Source organism: Lolium perenne, chromosome 2, assembly GCF_019359855.2.
Source record: "Lolium perenne isolate Kyuss_39 chromosome 2, Kyuss_2.0, whole genome shotgun sequence".
In the NCBI taxonomy this organism is placed as follows: Eukaryota; Viridiplantae; Streptophyta; class Magnoliopsida; order Poales; family Poaceae; genus Lolium; species Lolium perenne.
In genome coordinates, this window is record NC_067245.2 from 34,734,342 (window position 1) to 34,758,561 (window position 24,220).

The 24,220-nt window shown below is 47.0% G+C and overlaps 1 protein-coding gene across 1 annotated transcript; it reads left to right on the forward strand.

Moving 5' to 3' along the window:
- Window positions 1-16,404: 16,404 nt before the first annotated feature.
- On the forward strand, window positions 16,405-17,748 carry LOC139835444 (uncharacterized). The gene is made up of 2 exons (XM_071825299.1): window positions 16,405-17,418; window positions 17,494-17,748. The coding sequence occupies exons 1-2, from the start codon at window positions 16,405-16,407 to the stop codon at window positions 17,746-17,748; spliced, it is 1,269 nt and encodes a 422-aa protein (XP_071681400.1).
- Window positions 17,749-24,220: the final 6,472 nt, after the last annotated feature.

Here is a 24,220-nt window from a genome sequence, read left to right on the forward strand (position 1 = left end):
ACACTTGATGAGAATAATAATGATAGCTACTTTGTTGAATTTGCTCCCACTATTACTAATAAAATTGATTATGCTTACGTGGAGAGTAATTATTTTATGCATGAGACTCATGATAAGAATGCTTTATGTGATAGTTATATTGTTGAGTTTGCTCATGTTGCTACTGAAAGTTATTATGAGAGAGGAAAATATGGTTGTAGAAATTTTCATGTTACTAAAATGCCTCTCTATGTGCTGAAATTTTTCAAGCTACACTTGTTTTATCTTCCTATGCTTGTTACTTTGCTCTTCATGAACATGTTTATTTACAAGATTCCTATGCATAGGAAGCATGTTAGACTTAAATGTGTTTTGAATTTGCCTCTGGATGCTCTCTTTCGCTTCAATTACTATTTCTTATGAGTGCATCATTAAAACTGCTGAGCCCATCTTAACGGCTATAAAGAAAGAACTTCTTGGGAGATAACCCATGTGTTATTTTGCTACAGTACTTTGTTTTTATTTTGTGTCTTGGAAGTTGTTTACTACTGTAGCAACCTCTTCTTATCTTAGTTTTGTGTTTTGTTGTGCCAAGTGAAGCCTCTAATCGAAGGTTGATACTAGATTTGGATTTCTGCGCAGAAACAGATTTCTATCTGTCACGAATCTGGGCTGTTTTCTCTGTAGAAAAATCAGAAAAATATGCCAATTTACGTGCGTGTTTCTCAGATATGTACGCAACTTTCATTAGTTTTGAGTTTTCTGATCTGAGCAACGGAAGTATTTATTAAAAATTCGTCTTTACGGACTGTTCTGTTTTGACAGATTCTGTCTTTTATTTCGCATTGCTTCTTTCGCTGTGTTGGGTGGATTTCTTTGTTCCATTAAACTCCAGTAGCTTTGAGCAATGTCCAGAAGTGTTAAGAATGATTGTGTCACCTCCGAACATGTGAGTTTTTGATTATGTACTAACCCCTCTAATGAAGTTTATGAGAAGTTTGGTGTGAAGGAAGTTTTCAAGGGTCAAGAGAGGAGGATGATATACTATGATCAAGAAGAGTGAAAGCTCTAAGCTTGGGGATGCCCCGGTGGTTCACCCCTGCATATATCAAGAAGACTCAAGCGTCTAAGCTTGGGGATGCCCAAGGCATCCCCTTCTTCATCGACGAATTATCAGGTTCCTTCTCTTGAAACTATATTTTTATTCCGTCACATCTTATGCACTTTACTTGGAGCGTCTGTATGTTTCTTGTTTTTGTTTTTGTTTGAATAAATGCTTGTGTGGGAGAGAGACACGCTCCGCTGGTTCGTATGAACACATGTGTTCTTAGCTCATAATATTCATGGCGAAGTTCTTCGTTAAATTGTTATATGGTTGGAATTGAAAAATGATACATGTAGTAATTGCTATAAATGTCTTGGGTAATGTGATACTTGGCAATTGTTGTGCTCTTGTTTAAGCTCTTGCATCATATACTTTGCACCCATTAGTGAAGAAATACATAGAGCTTGTTAAAATTTGGTTTGCATGAGTGGTTTCTCTAGAGTCTAGATATTTTCTAGTAAGATGTTTGAACAACAAGGAAGACGATGTATAGTTTTATAATGCTTGTAATATGTCTTCTATGTGAGTTTTGCTGTACTAGTTCATGCTTGTGTTTGCTTCAAACAACCTTGCTAGCCTAAACCTTGTATCGAGAGGGAATACTTCTCATGCATCCAAATCCTTGAGCCAAACAACACTATGCCATTTGTGTCCACCATACCTACCTACTACATGGTATTTTCCGCCATTCCAAAGTAAATTGCTTGAGTGCTACCTTTAAAATTCCATCATTCACCTTTGCAATATATAGCTCATGGGACAAATAGCTTAAAAACTATTGTGGTATTGAATATGTAATTATGCACTTTATCTCTTATTAAGTTGCTTGTTGTGCGATAACCATGTTCACTGTGGACGCCATCAACTATTCATTGTTGAATTTCATGTGAGTTGCTATGCATGTCCGTCTTGTCTGAAGTAAGAGAGATCTACCACCCTATGGTTAAGCATGCATATTGTTAGAGAAGAACATTGGGCCGCTAACTAAAGCCATGATCCATGGTGGAAGTTTCAGTTTTGGACATATATCCTCAATCTCATATGAGAAAATTATTAATTGTTGTTACATGCTTATGCATAAAAGAGGAGTCCATTATCTGTTGTCTATGTTGTCCCGGTATGGATGTCTAAGTTGAGAATAATCAATAGCGAGAAATCCAATGCGAGCTTTCTCCTTAGACCTTTGTACGTGCGGCATAGAGGTACCCCTTTGTGACACTTGGTTAAAACATGTGCATTGTGATGATCCGGTAGTCCAAGCTAATTAGGACAAGGTGCGGGCACTATTAGTATACTATGCATGAGGCTTGCAACTTGTAAGATATAATTTACATGATACATATGCTTTATTACTACCGTTGACAAAATTGTTTCATGTTTTCAAAATAAAAGCTCTAGCACAAATATAGCAATCGATGCTTTCCTCTTTGAAGGACCATTCTTTTACTTTTATTGTTGAGTCGGTTCACCTATCTTTCTCCACCTCAAGAAGCAAACATTTGTGTGAACTGTGCATTGATTCTTATATACTTGCTTATTGCATTTGTTATATTGCTTTGCATTGACAACTATCCATGAGATATACAAGTTACAAGTTGAAAGCAACCGCTGAAACTTAATCTTCCATTGTGTTGCTTCAATGTCTCTCGCTATGAATTTATTGCTTTATGAGTAACTCTTATGCAAGACTTATTGATGCTTGTCTCGAAAGTACTATTCATGAAAAGTCTTTGCTATATGATTCACTTGTTTACTCATTGCATTTACATTGTTTCGAATCGCTGCATTCATCTCATATGCTTTACAATGGTATGATTAAGATTATGTTGGTAGCATGTCACCTCGTAAATTATCTTTTATCGTTTACCTACTCGAGGACGAGTAGGAACTAAGCTTGGGGATGCTGATACGTCTCCAACGTATCTATAATTTCCGATGTTCCATGCTTGTTTTATGACAATACCAACATGTTTTGTTCACACTTTATATCATTTTCATGCATTTTCCGGAACTAACCTATTAACAAGATGCCACAAGCGCCTCGTTTTCATTGCTTTTTGGTTCCGTAAAGGCTGTTCGGGCAATATTCTCGGAATTGACGAAATCAACGCCAAACCTTCTATTTTTCCCGGAAGCGTCCAGAACACCGAAGAAGAGTCGGAGAGGGGCCAGGGGTCACCACACCACATGGCGGCGCGGGCCGTGCCTAGGCCGCGCCGGCCTAGGGTGTGGCGCCTCCAGTGCCCCCTCGCGCCGCCTCTTCGCCTATAAAAGCCCTTTTCGACCTAAAAACGCAGCACCAATTGACGAAACTCCAGAAAGACTCCAGGGCGCCGCCACCGTCGCGAAACTCCAATTCGGGGACAGAACTCTCTGTTCCGCACCCGGCCGGACGGGGAAGTGCCCCCGGAGCCATCTCCACCGCCGTCTTCACCGCCGTCTTCACCGCCATCGCTGCTTCCATGATGAGGAGGGAGTAATCCACCTCCGAGGCTGAGGGCTCCGCTGTAGCTATGTGGTTCATCTCTCTCCCATGTACCTCAATACAATAATCTCATGAGCTGCTTTACATGATTGAGATTCATATGAGTTTGTATCACAATTTATCTATGTGCTACTCTAGCAAAGTTATTAAAGTAGTTATATTCCTCCTGCACGTGTGTAAAGATGACAGTGTGTGCACCGTGTTAGTACTTGGTTTATGCTATGATCATGATCTCTTGTAGATTGCGAAGTTAACTATTGCTATGATAATATTGATGTGATCTATTCCTCCTACATATGCATGAAGGTGACAGTGTGCATGCTATGTTAGTACTTGGTTTAGTCTGTTGATCTATCTTACACTATAAGGTTACTTAAATATGAGCATTATTGTGGAGCTTGTTAACTCCGGCATTGAGGGTTCGTGTAATCCTACGCAATGTGTTCATCATCCAACAAAAGTGTAGAGTATGCATTTATCTATTCTGTTATGTGATCAATGTTGAGAGTGTCCACTAGTGAAAGTGTAATCCCTAGGCCTTGTTCCTAAATACTGCTGCGTTACTACGCTTGTTTCTTGTTTTCTTGCGTTACTCGTCGCAATACTACCACCATCAACTACACGCCAAAGAAGCTATTTTCTGGCACCGTTGCTACTGCTCATATATATTCATACCACCTGTATTTCACTATCTCTTCGCCGAACTAGTGCACCTATTAGGTGTGTTGGGGATACAAGAGACTTCTTGCTTTGTGGTTGCAGGGTTGCATGAGAGGGATATCTTTGACCTCTTCCTCCCTGAGTTCGATAAACCTTGGGTGATCCACTTAAGGGAAAACTTGCTGCTGTTCTACAAACCTCTGCTCTTGGAGGCCCAACACTGTCTACAGGAAAGGAGGGGGAACGTAGACATCAAGGAGTCAGATACCATATCCAACCAAGAGAAACCTAGATTAGCAATAGAAAGGAACTAGCTTCCTAAACATAGCTCCTATTTAGCTAGAATCTATTCTTAGCCTCTGTAGCCACGTAAATACTCTACAAATAGAGTTCGTGATAGGTTTAGACTACGAGTCGTTCTTCTGGAGTTTATTTGCAGATTTACCTCATTGTAAAGTAGGAGGCTGTGCTGATCTTCTGTAACAGAGTCTGTATGTTATTCTATAGACATGCCTTGGACCCGCATATGTTTCTGTTGTACCACTCTGAGCGATGTAATACTAGTGGAACGGTGTTTCACTAGTGTTTTGTCAGACTTGCATACTACACCATGCAGTGGTATGCCGGGTCACCACACTCGTCCTCCTCCGGATGGGCTTGGCGGCACATCTGAACAACCTGATCCCAGCTAAGATTGTGCTCGGCCATGGATGGATGCTACGGTTTAGCTTGAGGTGTGCCCGTCACCCGCGCCGGTGTCCACCATATGTAGCCACGGCGGGGCGGGAAACGGCATTGCCACGTAGGTCGTTTCTCGCGCGCGCGGAACGCCGACGAAACGCGCCAATGTGTTCGGCAAGCGTGGGATCGACCGTCGTCGCGCGAAAACCGGTAATCGCCGACGGCAGACCTCGACGGGACGTTAAACCGCCATTAACGTCCTTGACGTTGTCCTACGGATTAGATTTTCTAGGACAAAAGGCATGCCATAGGTTGAAAGCTTCTAGCTATGAAGCATGGAGGATGTCAGCTGGGGCCCGAGCAAAATCCTAACATGTAGCCCCACAAGCGCAACCAATGTACAAAAGCAGCATCAGCTTAATTGTACGTCTTTTCATAGGGATAGTGAGGATATATATGTGGGGCAAGGACATCCATCCAGAATTAAGGAGACGAGTCACCCAATCAAGATGGTTAACTCCAAAGTGAAGTGTGATTAAACTGCTAACCCCCATCTTTTCTTCGGACAAGTTGGTTATGACATGATGGCCCTAGATGTGCTCTGCTGGCCACAACGGTCCCACCAGTCACACGATGCAAAATTGTGACACGCCCACCTCCTACTTACATTTATTTATCCACCAACGCATGATTAAACTAGGCTACTAATGAGTATAGTTAATTAGGTCGTGGTGATGATGTGAAGGCAGAAATTAATGTTAATCGATGCCCAAGTGGGTAGATTTCATCACCCCTGGAAAGTAGAAGGAAAAAAGAACCGGAAGGTGGGAAACATGATGCATGATCGGATGGCGTTTCTTCTCGCAAGGACCACACACCATCTCGTCAAGCTAGGATTTCTTTCTACTCAATTGGGTTAAGCGTGTACATGGAGCTGGAGTACCTGCCAGGTTGTGCGGCGCCGATATCATCCCAGATGGCCTGGTGCACCGCACGCAAATATATCAAGTTGAGCATTAGATCTGGTCCAGGAAAAGGTTCCAGATATATTCGCCGTGGATGTTACATACTCATCTATCCACCTGATCGATGTAACAGTCGTGTGTGTACTGCGTACGTAATCAGCCGTAGACGACAAGGTTAGCGCTACCACTTGTCAAGTTGCCCGATAGTCTCCCCACAAAAAAGAAAAACTTGCCCGATAGCACCCGATAGACTTCTTGTATGTCTACTACTACAACAAATTTTACCATGCTAATATTTGTTTGGCTCCAGTGACGAAGGGGAAGAACGGCGGCACGTATGGGCGGACCTACAGGGTGGGCCAGCCCACCCAAATTTTGTGAATTTTTTTGACTACCCCAAATTTCTGACCTGCAGAAACGGACAAAGGCATCGAGGAAACCAGAACGAACTCGTAGTCAATCCTCTTCTCCGCTCGACCACACCTTCAGGCTCCAGAGACGGCCCGTCGGTCGATCTCCCTGCCGCCGAACGGGCGACGGCGGTCGATCCCTGCCCCTTCTCCTCGCCGGCTCGTGCGGTCAGGTCGATCCCCGCCCTTCTCCTTTTTCATAAAATGTAAGGAGTACCTTTGTCGGCTGGTAATGGATCGGAGGAATTGTACGAGAAGTTAAGCTTGCTTAACAAGTGTGGTGAGGGCCAATGTTCATGGCGGGTGGTCATTTTGTTCGAGTTAGGAAACTGATCGTGTCCCGCCCTTGCCGGCCGCCTGCTTGTTGACTGTGTTTTCGGCACCATGTACTTGAGATCCACAACTATTACAATGGCTATATACAGTGGCATCCGTCTTCGGAGGTGTTTATAGGGGTAGGATGTGTGCGCGTATTCGTAGGTGTGAGTGTATGCATGTGTTCGTACATTGTGTTTCTAAAAAATATCATATATATAGTATATATCTCAAAAAATGATCATATATTAGCTTAACTAGTTTAGTAGGAAACGAGGTTCAGGTTCAGAAGAAACAGAAAAAAAAAACCAGAGTCATTTTGTCCGCACCATGGAAAAAAATAGTGCGCTATTTCTGGTTAGCGCGCTATAGCACACTAATAGCGTATTTTTCGGCTGACGCTATTTTATTATAGCGCGCTATTTTCTTCCTTGGTCCGCGCCCTTCCTGTCTCGTACTCCTCCTGCATTCTTTGCTTAATTATCGGCTAATCTTGACATGGAGGATCCGGGTTGCCACTAAGTGATAGAGGAAAATATCGTCAGAGAACCAACCTATGGTTGGATGGTCAGGAGACAGTGGCACATCCAGCCCATCAATGTTTAAATCTCATATTTGACATTTTGGTGTCTCCTAAAGGCGGAATATTCTTCTGTGGGAGGAGACGTTCCCGTCGACATCGGAACGCCTGTGGTGACTTCGTCAATCTCAAGACCCGCCGGATCAGTTCTTAAACGCAGTCTCTTGGAGGTGCTCATAGGGTAAGGTGTGCGTGTGTGCGTTCAAAGGATGAGTATATATGCGTATGTATGAGTCTCTTTGATTATACCGTGTTTCGCAAAAAAAAAAGAGGAAAATACCGTCAATGTCATCCGAGGACCTTTCATGGATATATTATATTCAACAATCGAGTCGTAAAAAAGTGAGTTCGCGCAACGGACACATGAACTATTCTAGAATGTGGTCATTATCGTTGTTCAGGAATCAGATACGGTCAGTCTCGTACGACCTAAACATGCTTGCACGACCTAGGATGGTGATCGTACCGTTTTCCAAAACAATGTGAGCTGTATTTATTTCACAGGCTCAAGTAATCTATGGATCGAGATTTCACTAGGCAAACAACTATTTTCCGTGATGGAGAAAATAGTCTTGTCCCGACCTTTGCAGCGATAAACATATATTTTCTGAAATGGAGTACATAGTTCAGGCCTTCGCATCAACTGATGCAGCTCGGCAAACAGTTGCATCTTCAGAAATTTTTCTCAGACTATGTAAATCTTTTTTGGCAAATTCTTCCTTTCACACTCTAGGAAAAAAACTTGTGAGATTCCACCGCTAAGTTGTGATCATTTGATGTTTTTCGTTCTATTTTGCTACTTCTTTTAACTATTGACGCGCATCCAAATTAGTATGGCGTAGGACCAGTGGTACACCTTGTATCGGTTAGGCCGTTGCGTCTTTATTTATAAAGCAGGACGAAAATCTATTTTTAGTATAACCACGTATAATGAGTTGAATGAAATTTTAGTGGAATTTGATATGCCCCAACAAGTACACATATGAGTTTCCTATCAAACCATGTAATCCTATCAAATGGACCTAGCTTTCATTTTAGAAAAATAATAAAAAAAAGTATAAAGCAATATATCGTGATGACCAACATAAAGATAGAATATGGTAAAAAAGAATAATATCTGGTAACACACGCGGGATACTCGTGAAAAATGAATTGACCTCTTAGGCTAGCCATAGTGTTAGTATCATAGATAGTATCATGCACATTGGTCCCACAAAAATACTGATGTGGCAGCTAATTAAGAAGGAGAGAGGAGATTAGAGTAACATAGGTGGATACTGTATCATAGCGTTTCCACGAGAAAAGTTAATGTCAAATAAATCTTGTGCACAAATTTGCATTGAGATTCTAAAAAGCAATAAATATAGCATGACTATGATACTATTTCATGATAATACCATGCACAAGTATCATATACATGATACTACTACATGATAATTACCATTATGATCAGCCTTAAACTAAACCGTCATGTGAAGCTAGAATTTTTCATTGGGATGGGGATAAGCGTTGTACATGTAGTTGGAGTACGTACGTGCTAGGTTTGTGTGGTGCCGATATCAATCACGTGGAACCTGCCAGTTGGCCGTGGTGCACCGCACGCAAATAATAGCTCAAGTTGAGCACTAGAGTATGGTCCGGAAAAGGTAGTATCTCAGATATATTCGTTGTGGATGTTAACATACCACCTGATCGATGTAACAGTTGTGTGTGCAATCAGGCGTAGAAGACATGGCCGGTGAGCGCTAGCCATGTTGCCCGATCGAAACCAGGTACTCCAACTACATGTACTGTACGTAGGATTGCAACGACGAAGCCCTTGCACTTTGCGGCAGCATTGCAATTGCAACGACGTCGCTGTCCCTAGCTCCCTGGTGGTGGAGGCCGTGAGAAAAGGAAAGGAGAAGCGAGCGGGCCGGAGCGACGGCAGGAAGTGGACAGGATGATGGCGGTGTCGGGGGTGGCGGCGGCAGGGGACACTGCTGCTGGGCGCCACAACATTTCGTCTCCAGGACTGCTGACAACGACCACGTACCCCATCCCTGGCTGCCCATCCGGCTACATTCCGTCCATTCGACCGTGTGCCCTGCCGGTGCAGCAGCTGTACCACCTCCTGCTTCCTGGCTCGTTAATGGAGTACGTGTCCGATGGAGATGCAATCGATCGCGTCGCGGGTGTGTACATTAGTTCACGTACTATGTGGTTGAATTGTGTTCTACCTATCTAATGTGTATACCTTCTTTTTCGTAGGAAGAGAAACAGTACAAACAACTATTTGGTTGTAAATCTGGTTCTTTACCCTTTAGATATTTGGGTATTCTAATCCATTATAGAAAATTAAAACACTTTGAGTGAAATCCAGTTAAAAGTAGATTTGAAAACAAACTAGGGTGTTGGACCTGGAAAATTATTATCCTACGGGGATCGCTATGTGTTGATTAATTCAGTTCTTACTAGTTTACCGATGTTTATGCTATCCTTCTTCGAGTTACCTAAAGGGGTAAGGAAGATGCCAGATTTTTTCCGATCACGTTTCTTTTGGCAATGTGAAAAAAATAAAAATAAATATAGGTTAACTAAGTGGAATTTGATTTGCAGACCTAAGTACCAAGGTGGTTTGGGTATTGAAGTGTTAGAGATTAAAAATTCATGCCTTCTTAGTAAATGGCTTTTTAAATTTCTTTCTGAGGAAGGATTATGGCAACAATTGTTAAAAAATAAGTACTTATGACAGAAAACCTTGGCTGAAGTTGAAAGTAAGCCGACAGACTCACCATTCTGGAAGGGACCAATGAAAATCAAGGGGAAATTTTTAGTAGAGGTAAATTTGTTGTAGGTTCTGGAGAAGGAGTGCGTTTTTGGGAAGATAAATGGCTAGGTGATCAGACACTTTCAGCTCAGTATCCCCAACTATACAATATAGTCCACCGTAAGCATGATACAGTGGCAAATGTTATGAGATCAACTCCGTTAAATATTTGTTTTCGGAGAAGACTAATTGGTGATAAGTGGGAACAATGGACACACCTATGTCAACGTTTAATGGTGAAAAATTTAAATGATGAGCATGATAAGTTCGTTTGGGGTCTAACGTCTTCAGGGAAATTCACTATTAAATCGATGTATGCTGATATGTTAAATGGACATACAAGATATCTTCGTAAGTATCTTTGGAAAATAAAAATCCCACTGAAAAATAAAAATCTTTATGTGGCTCCTTAGTAAGAAAGTCCTTTTAACCCGAGATAATCTAGTAAAGAGGAATTGGAACGGAAATACGAAATGTTCTTTCTGTGACGCCGAGGAATCATTAGAACATCAGTTTATTTCATGTCCTTTTGCTAGGCTTATTTGACGGGTTATTTTTGCTGCTTATAATATTTCACCTCCATCCAATGTAACAAATATGTTTGGAAATTGGCTTAATGGAATTGACAAAAGTGATAAAGCTAGAATGCGCATTGGTGTTTCGGCTTTATGTTGGTCAAAATGGAATTGCAGAAATGGTATTGTTTTTAACAAAAAGGACTCTACAAAAATTTTGCAGGTTATTCACACTATGGTTCACTGGGTCCAGCTTTGGCGTTTCTTGCTCCCGGTGGATCAACGGGAGTGTATGATTTCTGGATGCAGCCGCCTTCGAATGGTTGCACCGGATATTTTCTACCAGGCTACTTGGCGGTCTGTTAAGAGATTACATGATGCTTAGAATGTTTAGTACTTTTTTATTGTTTTGATGGTTGCTTTTTGTATCGATCCTCGTTGATCCTTGAGTTGTAAACTTTGAATATTTTGTTTATTAATAAAAGGTTGTGCATCAACCGATGCAGAGGCTGGGGCATCCCACATTTCGAAAAAAAGCCTTCTTTTTCGTAAGGAGATGGTACATTCAGCTTCTCCCTATTTCAGCACATCGTGATTTTCGAGCAATTGCAAATTCAGAAAATGACTAATACAGTAGTAGCAGCAATGATAAAATATTCACGGCCGACATTGTTGTTGCATCACCAGTTCGCAAACAATTGCAACATTACTTCACAAAATACCATCACTTCATTAGGTTGGATTTGGCGGTGAGGTGGAGCAGTGCAAATCAGGTGGAGGTGACTAAATTACATCCTCCGAATTTCCTTGAGTACGGGCGAGGTACAACCATCTCTCCCTCACATGACCAGCTCTGTGTTTCCCCCACCAAGCACGACAAAAGGTTGGCTCCCTAGAAACGGTTGATTCGAGCGTTCATGCTGCTACATGCTCTGCGCTAGTTTAAGAAGCGTGCGACGCTGCTCCTTGCACAACCCACGTGCCAGTGGCGGCGAGGGGTGTGGGAAGAGGGGGTGGTGACGGTGGCTTTTAGGGTTACCACCTGAGCCGCCTCGTAGGGAGACTACACAATGGATTATTCTTCTATTATTCTATAATTTTTTTTTATGATCGGTCTTTTTTGGCCCACAAGAGCCAGGAAACAACTCCGCGAGCAATTAAAAACGCCACTATACTCCCTTCGTTTACAATTACCCTACGATTCTAGGTTTAGTCAATGTTAAACTTTACAAAATTTGACTACAAATATAAGAAAAAAATTATTAATATCTAAAATATAAAATTAGTACCATTAGAATCATCTTGAAATGTATTTTTATATTACGTAAATATATAATTATAGATGTTGATATTTTTTATATCTTTGATCACACTTTAAATTTTTTGACTTTGACTAAAATCATTACGCAGGGTAAATAAAAATGGAGGGAGTATATAGATGTTTGTGACATTGTGATCACGGCTGGGCTTCGACCCCCTTTTTAACCAGATTTGCACACAAATAAGAAACCAAAGTAAGGGCGCTGCTGAACATTTCGAATTTTGCGTTAATTTTCATCTTAAACGAGCCAGCCGCGTCATTATGGCACTCATCATTCGACCGTGTGCATGCATCTTCGGTTAGACAAAGTGAGTGAGCCGATGGATCGAGGTCGAGAGTCCTAGCTAGCAACTCATTCTGACACATGTATCAAAGTTGACGATCGCAGCCTGTTGGTGGCACCACATGGTCTGTCTCGAAACTCGATCGTCATCGTCTCATGGAAAGGCCGGCCGGAGTTTTTCTCATGTCCTCTCGAGGCCGGGTCGTGAACAGATCTAGCAACAGCAGCACGCTTTAGGGCGCCATTGAAAGCTCTGCTGCTGAGAGCATCTCCAGTCGCGTCCCCCAAAGCGTCCCCCAAAGGGATTTGGGGCGCGCCGGATAAAAAAAACGTTCCAGCCGCGTCCCCCAAAGCCCATTTTTGTCCGGCGCGGCCCGATACGGTGTCCGGCGCCCCGAGCCCGTCCCCGTCCCACAGGGGACGCTCTGGGGACGCCGGACACAACGAAAAGCGAGGCCAACCGACGCGGGCCCGACCCGTCAGCGGCACGGAAGGCTAAAACCCCGTCGCCTACCTTTGGTCAAGCGACGTTAATGGCATCCCTGTTTTCCCAGGCGACGCAGGGACGCGTCTCGTCGTGCATGGCCGCGTGGCCGTCCGCGCCGGAGTTATTGCGTGCAACCACCCGCTGCCGCCGCTGTTTTAAGACGCCCTGCAGTTATCGCCGCTCACCATAATCCTTCTCGTCGCCGCCGCCTCCCCCCTCCCAGATCCTCTCCTCGCCGCTCAAAAAATGTCGAGCTCGTCCTCCCGCAAGATCGCCGCGGCGAACGGCTTCGGACGCGGCAGCCTCACCGTGGCGGAGGCGTGGGCGCTGTACCACGCCCGGTATCCAGTCCCGCCGGACATGCGGCTGCCAAGCAGCGGCCGGAAGATGGCCGTGAACGGCATTGGCGTTCGCCGCCGCCGAAGCCGAAGACGGACCAATGGAGGGACGCCATCAAGGCCCGTCGGGCTCAACTCACCGCCGCGGAGCGGTTGATCCGACGTGGGCGGTCAACGACAACGACGCTGGTGGACGACGTACTTCCGTGCGAAGTACGACGTCGAGATGCACAAGACCGACAACCTCGTCGGCGGCCCCAACAGCTGGAACAGGGAAGGCCGCGCCCTGTTCTGGGGCGTTCCGGGGCGCACCCTCGAGAATGTCATCCGCGGCCTCCGCAACGGCGCTCCAAGGCTGGAGATGCCGTCGTCGCCGCCGTCTCCTCAATGGCAGCCGAGGAGGACGACGTACTCGTCCTCCTCGCACTCTTCTTCCTCGGGACCGGCGCGATCGACGCCGTCCTCGCTGCATCGGTCGGCGCCCTACACCGTCCCCAAACGGGAGGTCAAGGAGGAGCGGCGACGCCCGTCAACACGAGGCGTGGCGGTAGCGGCAGCGGCGGCGGCAAGGGAGGCGCGGCGGCGCCTCCTCGTCCCGGCCGGAGGTGAAGGAGGAGCCGGAGGAAGCGTCGCAGCGGCGCTGCCGGCGGAGTACGAGCGGCAGCAGCTCATCGCCGCCAGCAGCGACGACCCCGAGGACTGCCCAGGGCTGCGGGCGGCGTTCTTGGCGTGCATGGACGACAAGGACGCCTGGAGGGGCGACCTGGACGCGGCGATCGCCATGTCCATCCGCGACTCCGGCAAGCCGCTGGTGGACCTCACCGACGACGGCGAGGCAGGACCAAGCGGCTTGGTGAAGGACGAGCCCGTGGACGAGCCCGTCGACGAGCGCGTCAAGCAGGAGGTCGTCACCGACGAGATGTACAACTTCCAGCAGTACTACGACGCCTCCGGCCGCCGCAAGTGGTTCTAGATTAGGTTTAGTTTTAAAGTTAGTCAAATTTCGTTCGAATCTATGTAAGTTTGGACGAATCTAAATCGAATCTAGTTAAGTTTAAAATTTGTGAAATTTTGTTTGGGGGACGCGACTGGGGAGCGACGTCCCCTAAACGCGGCACGAATGAAACACGTCCCCCAAACGCTCAATCCGGCGCGGTTTGGAGGACGGTTTGGGGGACGCGACTGGAGATGCTCTGAGGCTACGGCATTCCAGCTAGGATCGACTGACTTTTGCCGGCGACCATCCATATATAGCTAGCTTAGGTGGTACAGTACGACTACGTACGTGGAAGCGGAATTATCACAACAGACACGTTACACGTACGCTTCACTGTCCTTTCCTTACTGATCGATCCATGGTGCTACTACTCCCTACTAGCTTCTGCATAATTAGAGCATCCCCACTCGTTGGCGCTCCCCAAGCCCAAATCCGGCGAAATTTTCGTCCGGATTGGAGGAAGATTTGGCGTGGGGAGCGTCGAAGTTCCAGCCGTCCCCCCGGCAGGAAACCCCCAACCTCGACCATTTGACATATTTCAAACAAATTTAACATAAAATTTAACAAGTTCGGCGACCAAGAGTACGAAAATTGCTGAAACAAATTCGGCGATAATCAGTACAATGTTTAACAAGTGCTGAAACAAATGAAGCACACAATTTTACAATTTTTCAAACAAATTAAGACAGACTAGTTGGCGTCGGCGTTGGCGTTGCCTCGGAGCCTCCATATGTGCTCCACCAGATCATCTTGCAGCAGCTGATGCATTGTAGAGTCTCGAATCTCCTGGCGCATAGCAAAGAAGGCGGCCCATGATGGAGGCACCTGGTGATTAGGCTGTGCAAGAGGACCCTCTCTCTCATATGGCGCATAGCAAACCAGTGCAATCCGCCTTGCATCTGAAGTAGGGATCAAAGTGGCGGATGGCATACACAATTTGCAGAAATAGCTTTCTGCTCATTCTGAAACGACGCCGGAAAACACTCTCACCGTGCAATGGATTGTCGGCGAAGTAGTCGGCGTACAACATGCAGTAGCCCTCCATTCGCTGTCTCGGCTTGCACTTCCGGCGACCTCGTGCCGACCCACCACGTCGACCAGTTGCCAGTCCGGCGTACATGCTTGCCAAGCAACCAAGGATCATCATGTGCTCGTCGTCTTGGCGGCTGCTGCCATCTCTTCTTGCATAAGCTCGACGAACATCTGCTCCTCCTCTTCGTCCGAGTCCATGGCCGGCGAGGCAAATGGACGAACACCTGACGGGCGTGGTCGAGGCAACCCGAGCCGCGAGCGACGAGGAGCAAGCAGGCCGACGGAAGAGCAGCCAGATAGGCCATCGTCCAAAGACGACGGAATATAGGCAGGTGGGGAAGGAGGGGCGGCGGAATCTGGGCAACAAGCCGGCGGGATGGTGCCGGCGGCGAGAGAGATACGAGGGGTGGGGGAGATTTTGAGCGACGTGGCGGTGGGGTTCGTGCGTCGAGTCACCGACAGATCGGGCCCTTCCCCGCTTTTCACTCGTCCGGAGTTCCCGAGCGCTCCCCGGGGGGGCGGGGGTGGCGTGGGCTCGCCGGATGGATGAAGGGCCAAATCCGGACGAAAACGAGGAACCGGGGGCGCGACTGGGCCGAATTACGCCGTCCGGATGGAAAAAACGCTCGCCGAGGGCCTCGACGGGGGCACGAGTGGAGATGCTCTTAGCCATGGTCCTTTCACGGTGCCGACCGACGGATCCAACGCTAAATTGAAGAGCGGTGCGTTGTCTCTACACGGCTTGGATGTACGTTATCCTCCTCCTACATGATACATGCATGAACTGATGAACAGTAGTACGGAGTAATATCATAGTACAATCTCGATCCTACTGCATGCTTGCATGGATGTAGTACCTTGAATAGTTGATTGGTTAATTTCTGAAACCTTTAATTATAGGGCTTCTGTAGATAGGCCGTCGCTGCAAATGGTTTCCCTGCACACGGCCGGCAGCTACGGGGCAGGATGGTGGGGAACCTTGGATCTGGTGTTAGGGCATCTCCAACCGGGTGACCCATCCCGCGCCCGCGCGTCCGGATGGGTCTAAACGGACAAAAATGCGGCCCAGCGCGTGGACCCATTCCTAAAACGGATGGCCGCGGCGTCCGGGACGACCCAAACACGGTCCAAATCTTGGACGAGTTTGCGTGGCCGCGGACGCGAAAGGCTGGTCGCTCGCGTCCTCCCCTTGTCCGCCCCTGGCCCGCCTGTCTGCCTCCCAAAACAGAAACACTCCACTGTACTCCCAAAACCTAGAGATGGCCGACGAAGCGACTGCCGCCGCCACCGCCACCACCGCCACCATCCGAGAGGACGCACTGCCCGCGGCCGTTGCCGCTCCTGCCGTGGAGGCGGCTCCTGAACTGGACGCTCCGGTGGTCGTGGAGCCCGGGCCGCCGACGAAGAAGGCGAAGCCCGACCTCACCGCGGAGCAGAGGGCGATGGAGAGCAAGAAGCGGGGGGTGCGGCGCAGGGCGTGTGATCTGCGGAAGAAGAACGCCGCCGCCAAGGAGGAGCGGGTGCGGGCAGCGGAGCAGCTCCTCGAACTCCAAACGCTCGCGAAGACCACTCTCCTTCAAGAGCAGCAGGCGCAGGCCATGCTCTTTTACGGCCACGCAGCGCTCGGCCAGCACATGATCATCCCCGGCACCGGCGCGGCCTCGGGGGGGAGCTCGGCCTCGTCCGTGACCCGGCCCCTTCCTCCAAGGTCAACTGCCCCACCGACTGCCCCGTTTGGGCACGAAATGGGGGCGCATTCAGGGCGGCAGGCGTACCAGTCACGGGATGGGTCACCGGAGGTGGGCGAGTCCATGACGGGGCCGTCACCTTCGTCCATTGACCTGAACCGTGCGCCGGCGAACTCCAAAGGCCCCAAGAACCTGGAAGCAGCTGCGATGGCCGGTGCACGCAACCTGTTCGACGATATGTCGGCCGCGCGCGCGCAGTCACCGTCCACCGTGCAGGCCCCTCCGTCTTTCGCGCAGACAATGCCGACGACCCTGCCATATCCTTCGACACAGCAGGTTCCCCAGCCACCTCCCATTGACACACAGGAGGGCACAACTGCCGGTCCCGGCAGCATAAACATCGCGGAGGAGCCGTTGTTCGGTGAGGCCCTCACACAAGCCGCAGCTGCACAAGCTCGAGCCCGCCGGGTAAGCAAACGAACCGGCAACTACACGGAGAAGGAGGACAAGGTGCTCGTCGATGGATGGTTGACCATCGGGCAAGATGCGTTGACGGGTGCCGAGCAGAAGGGGACCGCATTCTGGCGCCGGATCTATGAATACTTCCATGAACATCGCAAATATGGACAGGAGCCATTTGAGAGCGACCGCAGCGAAATATCGCTCCAAAAGAGGTGGGGAGCAATTCAAACGGAATGCAACAAGTTCCAGGCGGCGTATGATCACGCGAAGCGGGTCCCCGTTAGTGGCATGGGTGTGAAGGACTTGGTATGATTCTTAACCTCAACTTATTCATCCGATGTTTGCACATCTGTTTATCGTTGTTGTCTCACTTTGCTCTAGGTGTGGCGAGCTTTGGAATTCTACAAAGTCAACAATGGAGAGAAGACCTTTGCCTTCCCTCATTGTTGGAAGGAACTCCACGGCACCCCCAAGTTCCAGGAGGGGTACGAGGGGTACATGGCGACCTTGACTGGCAACAATCCCGCCAAAGATGCCACTGTCATTGACCTTGATGGTGGGCAGCCTTGCGGTAGCTCCGCTTCGTGCAAGTCGTCCATGCGGCCACAAGTCAACCAAAGCCGACATGAAGCGTGATGCTTCGTCCATGCTATTGTACGGCACTTTGAAGGAGATGCATGCGGACAGAGAGGTGTCCACGGACAAGAGGGATGAGAGGAGACGCCGGGAGAAAGAAGAGGACAGGAAGAAATTCTTTGATGTCCAGCAGAAGAAGCTTGAGATTGAAGAGGTCAAGGCCAAGACCAAAGCTAAAGAACTTGAGCTCAAAGAGAGAGAACTTGAGCTCATAGCAATGGCAAGGGCCAAAGAGGTGGAGCTGAAGGCGAAGGAAGTTGAGCTCAAACGCCAAGCCGAGGACAACCTTATCATGAACGCCGACTTGACCAACATGAGCGAGGCAAAGAGAGCTTGGTTCGAGAAGAGACAGAAGGAGATCCTCGAGCGCCCAATTTGAGTTAGACAATCTCAATTGTAATTTTTATATTTTTCTCAAACTATGGCACATTTTATTTGATTTATCATGGTACATTTGATAATATTTTATGCTATTTGATAATATTTTATGTTTATTATATATTCTTCTATGTTTACGAGATATTATTCTATATTTGTTAGACATTGTTTATAAGGATCTGTGGCCAGAGGACCTATTTTCCAAAGAAATAGGCCAAATGGCCAAATGGGTGGCCGTTGCGTTGGGCGCAGCGTGCGACCCAAACGGACGCGCGGACGCGGAGCTCCGTCCGCGCGTCCGCTCGGTTACGCAAACGGCCCAAAACGGACGGCCCAGCGCGTCCGTTTGGGTCGCCCGGTTGGAGATGCCCTTAAAAGTCCTTCGACCCACCATAGACCGATGTTTTCTCTGAAGGATCATCAACATGTTGTAGTTTGGAGTCGGTCGTCGGGCATTAGGTCTGGCGTGGTTACTTTCTGTCTACGGTCGAGCGTACTGGTATCCAAGCCTCCGCCGTTGAAGCCAAACCAAGTATGTCTTCGTCTGAGGAACATGCGATTTTACTGTCCGGTGTCCCCCTTCTTTCTCAAGCCGGAGTTGGGATTATCTCCAGGCCCATCTCGGTACTAGCACCTTCAAGACTGCAATCTTCCAAGATCATGGTATTCCAGCTTCTTCTAGTCTACGTCGGTGACTTTTCTGATTCTGCTTCTACAATTCCTAGAGGCGGAATGGAGGTTAGCACATGGCGAGCCGTCGAGGGATGCAGGAGAAAGATGGTGCTAAACTGTTTAAAAACTTGTGTTCGGTTCTCAAAAAAAAAAAAAACTTGTGTTCTATTTCTTTTTTCTTGTAAGGACGTCCTTGTTTCCAGATAATACATATCCTGAGGCCGTTTCTGCAATAAAAAAGGCTTAGTTTCTAGATGAAATAATCAACCCGAGCCGAAGGTATAGACACGCACTAGCTGTAGGTCGTCCGTGTGCCGTGCCTGCCTACTGCTCCCTTCCACCAAGGCACCAACAACCAACCAATGCCTGTCACCCATCCCCGTTAAAAGGCAGTGGGGCAATGAGCCCGAATCCGCTGCGTACGGCGCAGCAGATAGACCCAGCACATGCCTCGCCGCCATCGTTGGATCGATCTGCCGAGGCCGGCGGATCAGAGAACCGCCGCGACCAGGCCGGCCGCTCCTCTTCGGGACGTACGGCGGAAAGAAAGAAGGAAGTCCGGTCTGCACGCCCACGCTCTCGGGGATCCCATGCCTGGCAACTGGGCAGAATCGGTCGGGGCCGCATGCCCTACTCGTGATATTTACCTCCGGTAAAACTCTAGAAAGAGCCATGAAATCATTGTTGAGAAGAGGAGTGATGTTGTTGGCTCTCAAATGGATATGCTTTCTTTATTTTGAAATGCATTTTAGTATACTTTAAAAAATTTAAAAAATATATATATTCACGTGTAAATCTTCACATGCTACGTGTGCATAGTCTTTTTATAAAAAAAAATCAACTTGTCGTTTGAGCTATGTAATAAAGACAAAATTTGGTGCCAAAAATAAGGCTTTTTGTGAGACATGTTTTTGTCTTTTTACATCGATCACAAAAAATATCAGTTTTTCGTGATTATCGACCGAATTAGATTTCCGGAGTAGAAAGAACTAAGAAATATCAAGTATGGAAAATAACGGTTTTACTAATTTTACCCATTGGGAAGTAGTCACACCTTAAATATAATCCAGCGCAGCTTGTCGATCGCCCCACACCCTTTTCCCCAGCTGTCGCTCCTCAATCCGCTCTTTGTTTCCCTTTCCTCGATATCCATATTTCCCGGGATCAGGATGATACATGCTCACATTGTTGGTGCGATTACTTTCGAATTATTGCTCCCAAGAGTGTGATTTCTTTGTATATTGCGCTACATCACAGTCCTCCACCATGGCGGAACGGTTGTTGCTGTGTACGCTGTACCCAGGGTCTCCGTGTACCTTTAGGCTGTACGTGCAATGGTCCTGCGAAAACAACAAGTAAACCGACCGTGCACCGGTGCGATAAGATCATCGATCCGAGCCTATATATGGCAGTGGGACGAGATCTCGGGTGGAGATACTAGGGCATGTCCACCTTCTTTTGGCATGTCACGATTGCAGCGTCGCATGGATCTTCCAAGTTACTGACTTGATTGCATCAGGATTGGATTCACTAGAGTACCTACGCTTCCTTCAAGAGCAGCAAACCATTCTTGGCAAAAACGTCCATCCTTTTCTTTTTGAGATCAGGCAAACGTCCATCCTAGTGGTGGAGGATTTGTTGCACAGAGAACATGTGTTCCAATTAGTTTCAAAACCTTTGGTTGGAAGAAAAACAAGATTCTCAAGATCTCAAGGTTCTCAATATCGTAAGGATTACTTGTCCTAAGTATCATCGAACAATTGTCTAGACTAAAAAATAACTTTCGTAACAGTGAAGTTTTCTGCTTTGGTCGGTCAATAGAAGTGGAAGGTCAACATAGGAATCTGTTCGGTTGCGAGTCCCTGGTTATTTCCCGTTTAAATACCTAGAACTACCAATTATTTTTGCAATTTAAGGAACGGTGAATGAAAACCGGTTGAGGATCGCTTTGAGAACAAGTTAGCAAGTTGGTTGAGAAAGTTTCTTTCATATGGCGATAGGTTAGTTCTTGTTAACTTTGTGCTTATATAGGTTAACTCATGTTTATGTTTTATTTCTTTGAAATACCAAAAGGTGTAAGAAAAAGATTAGGCTTCTTTGATGTGTGTGTGTGGTGTGGGGGGGGGGGGGGGGGGGGGGGGGATCGAACTTGCAGACAATAGGTGAATGTTGAGGAAATAGCTTTACAAATTACTTAACAAAGAGGGAGCACAACATGAATTAATTCAAAACAAATATCATAACTAAAAAACTGTATCCCGAGTTAAAGCAAAGGCTACTGATTCACCTTTCTGGAAGAGACTTATTAAAGTTGAAGATGATTTAGTTTGTACAGGTTCCTTTAAAATTGGACATGGGAAAATATGCGTTTTTCGGAAGACACGTGGTTGGCTAACTCACCCCTTTCTCAACAATGCTTTGTTAAATAACATAGTACAATGAAATAAGTTTCGGTGGCCGATATTTTATCTCATAACCCTCATACTATAGGATTTGGATGGATTTTAACCGAGAGTAAATGGGCACGATGGATTCACTTGGTGCTTCGTCTGATGGATATCCAATTATCTGAACACAAAGATGTGTTTGTTTGGAATCTGACTTCCCGGGTGCGTATATTGAAATCTCACTTTTTAGCATATGAATAGTCATACTCCTTATCTTCAAAATACATTTGGAATATTAAGCTACCACTGCAAATAAGGATTTTTATATGGTTTCTTCAGAGAAAAGTGATACTAAGATAATCTAGCGAAAAAATGGCAGGGTAATATAAAGTGTTATTTTTATAATCAATATGAAACAATCCAACATTTATTATTCGAGTGTCCCCTTCCCAAAGTTATTTGGCGTATTGTTCGCATGACTTTTAGTATAATACCCCCAACTAATATGACGAATTTGTTCGGAAACTAATTGCATGGGTTTACCAAACCAAGATAAAGCACAAGGGGGTCTTCATTATTTTTAACAGATCTAATCACTCTTCTTTCTTGTAGGTTATCCCACTGCCTTTGCACTAGATCTATACGTAGTCATCGTCTCGAGCTGGAAGAGCTGCACCGGGACATGGTTACTAGGTGCAACCGTTTGAAAATGGTAGCACCGTTTTTGTTCAACCGGTGGGGTTGGACGACGTCCTGTGTATCATTTTTCTAATTTTAAGTGGTTGATTCATGTTTCAACCCTTTCTGGTACATAATGTGTCGTTGGACATTTCAATAATGAAACAAAAGGCGATAGTCGCCGTGCTATGACACTTATTGTGGAGATGGAGCTCCAGCGATGGTGTATGTGAAGTGACAATGACATGTGACGACTGGTCCAGCTCGGTAACCCTTCACGGCACCACCCTTGTACATTTCATTTTTTGTAACTCCCCCATTAAAACTAGAGCCCCCGTGTTGCGCGCGTGTGTTGACTGACTATTTGGTGGTTCGTGGTGTAGCTTCACTTGTTTTTGTGACGAGGGCTTCCATGACGGTTGCCTACGAAGAAGTTGGAGTCGCTTGCTCATGGAGAAGCAACAACGATGACACTTGTAGGGATTCGTAGCATAGAAAGCAAAAAAATTCCTACCGCGAGAACGCAATCCAAGCCAAGATGCAATCTAGAAGACGGTAGCAACGAGGGGATGAACGAGACTAACCCTTGAAGATTTCCAAAGCCTACAAGAGGAGGCTCTCGTTGCTGCGGTAGACGATCACTTGCCGCTTTCAAAAGCGCGTAGAAGATCTTGACGGTGCCACAATCGGGCAGCACCTCCGTACTCGGTCACACGTTCGGTGTTGATGAAGACGACGTCCTTCTCCCCGTTTCAGCGGGCAGCGGAAGTAGTAGCTCCTCCTTGAATCCGGCAGCACGACGGCGTGGTGGCGGTGACGATGGAGATCTCCGGCGGAGCTTCGCTAAGCGTTGCGGGAGAGGGGGAGGAGTGGGGCGGCTAGGGTTTGGGAAGAGGGGGTGGCCGGCCTCCTTGGGGTGCGGCCAAGGTGGTGGTGTTGTGGTGGCCGGCCCCCTCCCCTTGGCCCCTCATTATATAGGTGGAACCCCCAAGTGTTGGACTACAAGTCTTCGAATAAGACCCCAACCCAAAACCTTCCATGTGTAGGGAAACCTACCCAAGGTGGGATTCCCACCTCAAGTGGGACTCCCACCCTTCCATGGGGGGGGGGGGGGTGGCCGGCCCCCCTTGGTGGAGTCCACTTGGGACTCCACCCCTCTAGGGTTGGCCGGCCATGGGTGGTGGAGTCCCTCCGGGACTCCGCCTTCCAAAGTGATTTCTTCCGGACTTTTCTAGAGCCTTCTAGAACCTTCCATAAATTCACCGGATCATTTTCAAACTTATAAAATGACTTCCTATATATGAATCTTATTCTCCGGACTATTCCGGAACTCCTCGTGATGTCCGGGATCCCATCCGAGACTCCGAACAAATCTTCGAACTACATTCCATATTCAAGTTCTACTATTACGACATCAAACCTTAAGTGTGTCACCCTATGGTTCGCGAACTATGTAGTCATGGTTTGAGAACTCTCTCCGACCAATAACCAATAGCGGGATCTGGAGATCCATAATGGCTCCCACATATTCAACGATGACTTAGTGATCGAATGAACCATTCACATACGATACCAATTCCCTTTGTCATGCGATATTTTACTTGTCCGAGGTTTGATCATCGGTATCTCTCCATACCTTGTGTTGCTTGCGATCTATTTACCTCGATCCATTGTGTTGCTTGCGGTTGACGATGTCGAAGATCTTGAGCGTGCCATCGAGGTCAGCTCCTTACGCCTCTAGTTCCCACAGACGGCGCCAATTGACAAGGTATCAACTTGTCAATGCCTATGGATTGTAGGCTAGGGTTTAGTTGGAAGTAGAGGGTAAGTAGATCTCGAAGGTTTCAGCCGAAAAGTACTCGACGATTATGAAAACTAGGGTTTGCAGACAATGATTCGATTCTCTCTTCGTCCCTCGGCTCCCCCTTTATATAGGAGGTGGAGCCGAGGGATTCGTGCTATACAAGTTACAGAGTCCGGGACGGTTTCTAACTCATCCCGCCATATTACAAATAACACTTCCTATTACAACTCTTAACTTTCCTTGATATATCTTGGGCTCCCGAATCTTCTTATTCTTCGGGTAGTGGGCCTTCAGTAAACCCCGGGTACTATCTTCGGCAGGCCCATTTGGGATGCCTATGTCAATCGGTATCTCTCCATACCTTGTTCAACCTCGTTTCCTGACAAGTACTCTTTACTTGTACCGTGGTATGTGGTCTCTTATAAACTATTCATATGCTTGCAAGCTATTTAGACGACATTCCACCGAGAGGGCCCAGAGTATATCTATCCGTCATCGGGATGGACAAATCCCACTGTTGATCCATGTGCCTCAACTCATACTTTCCGGATAC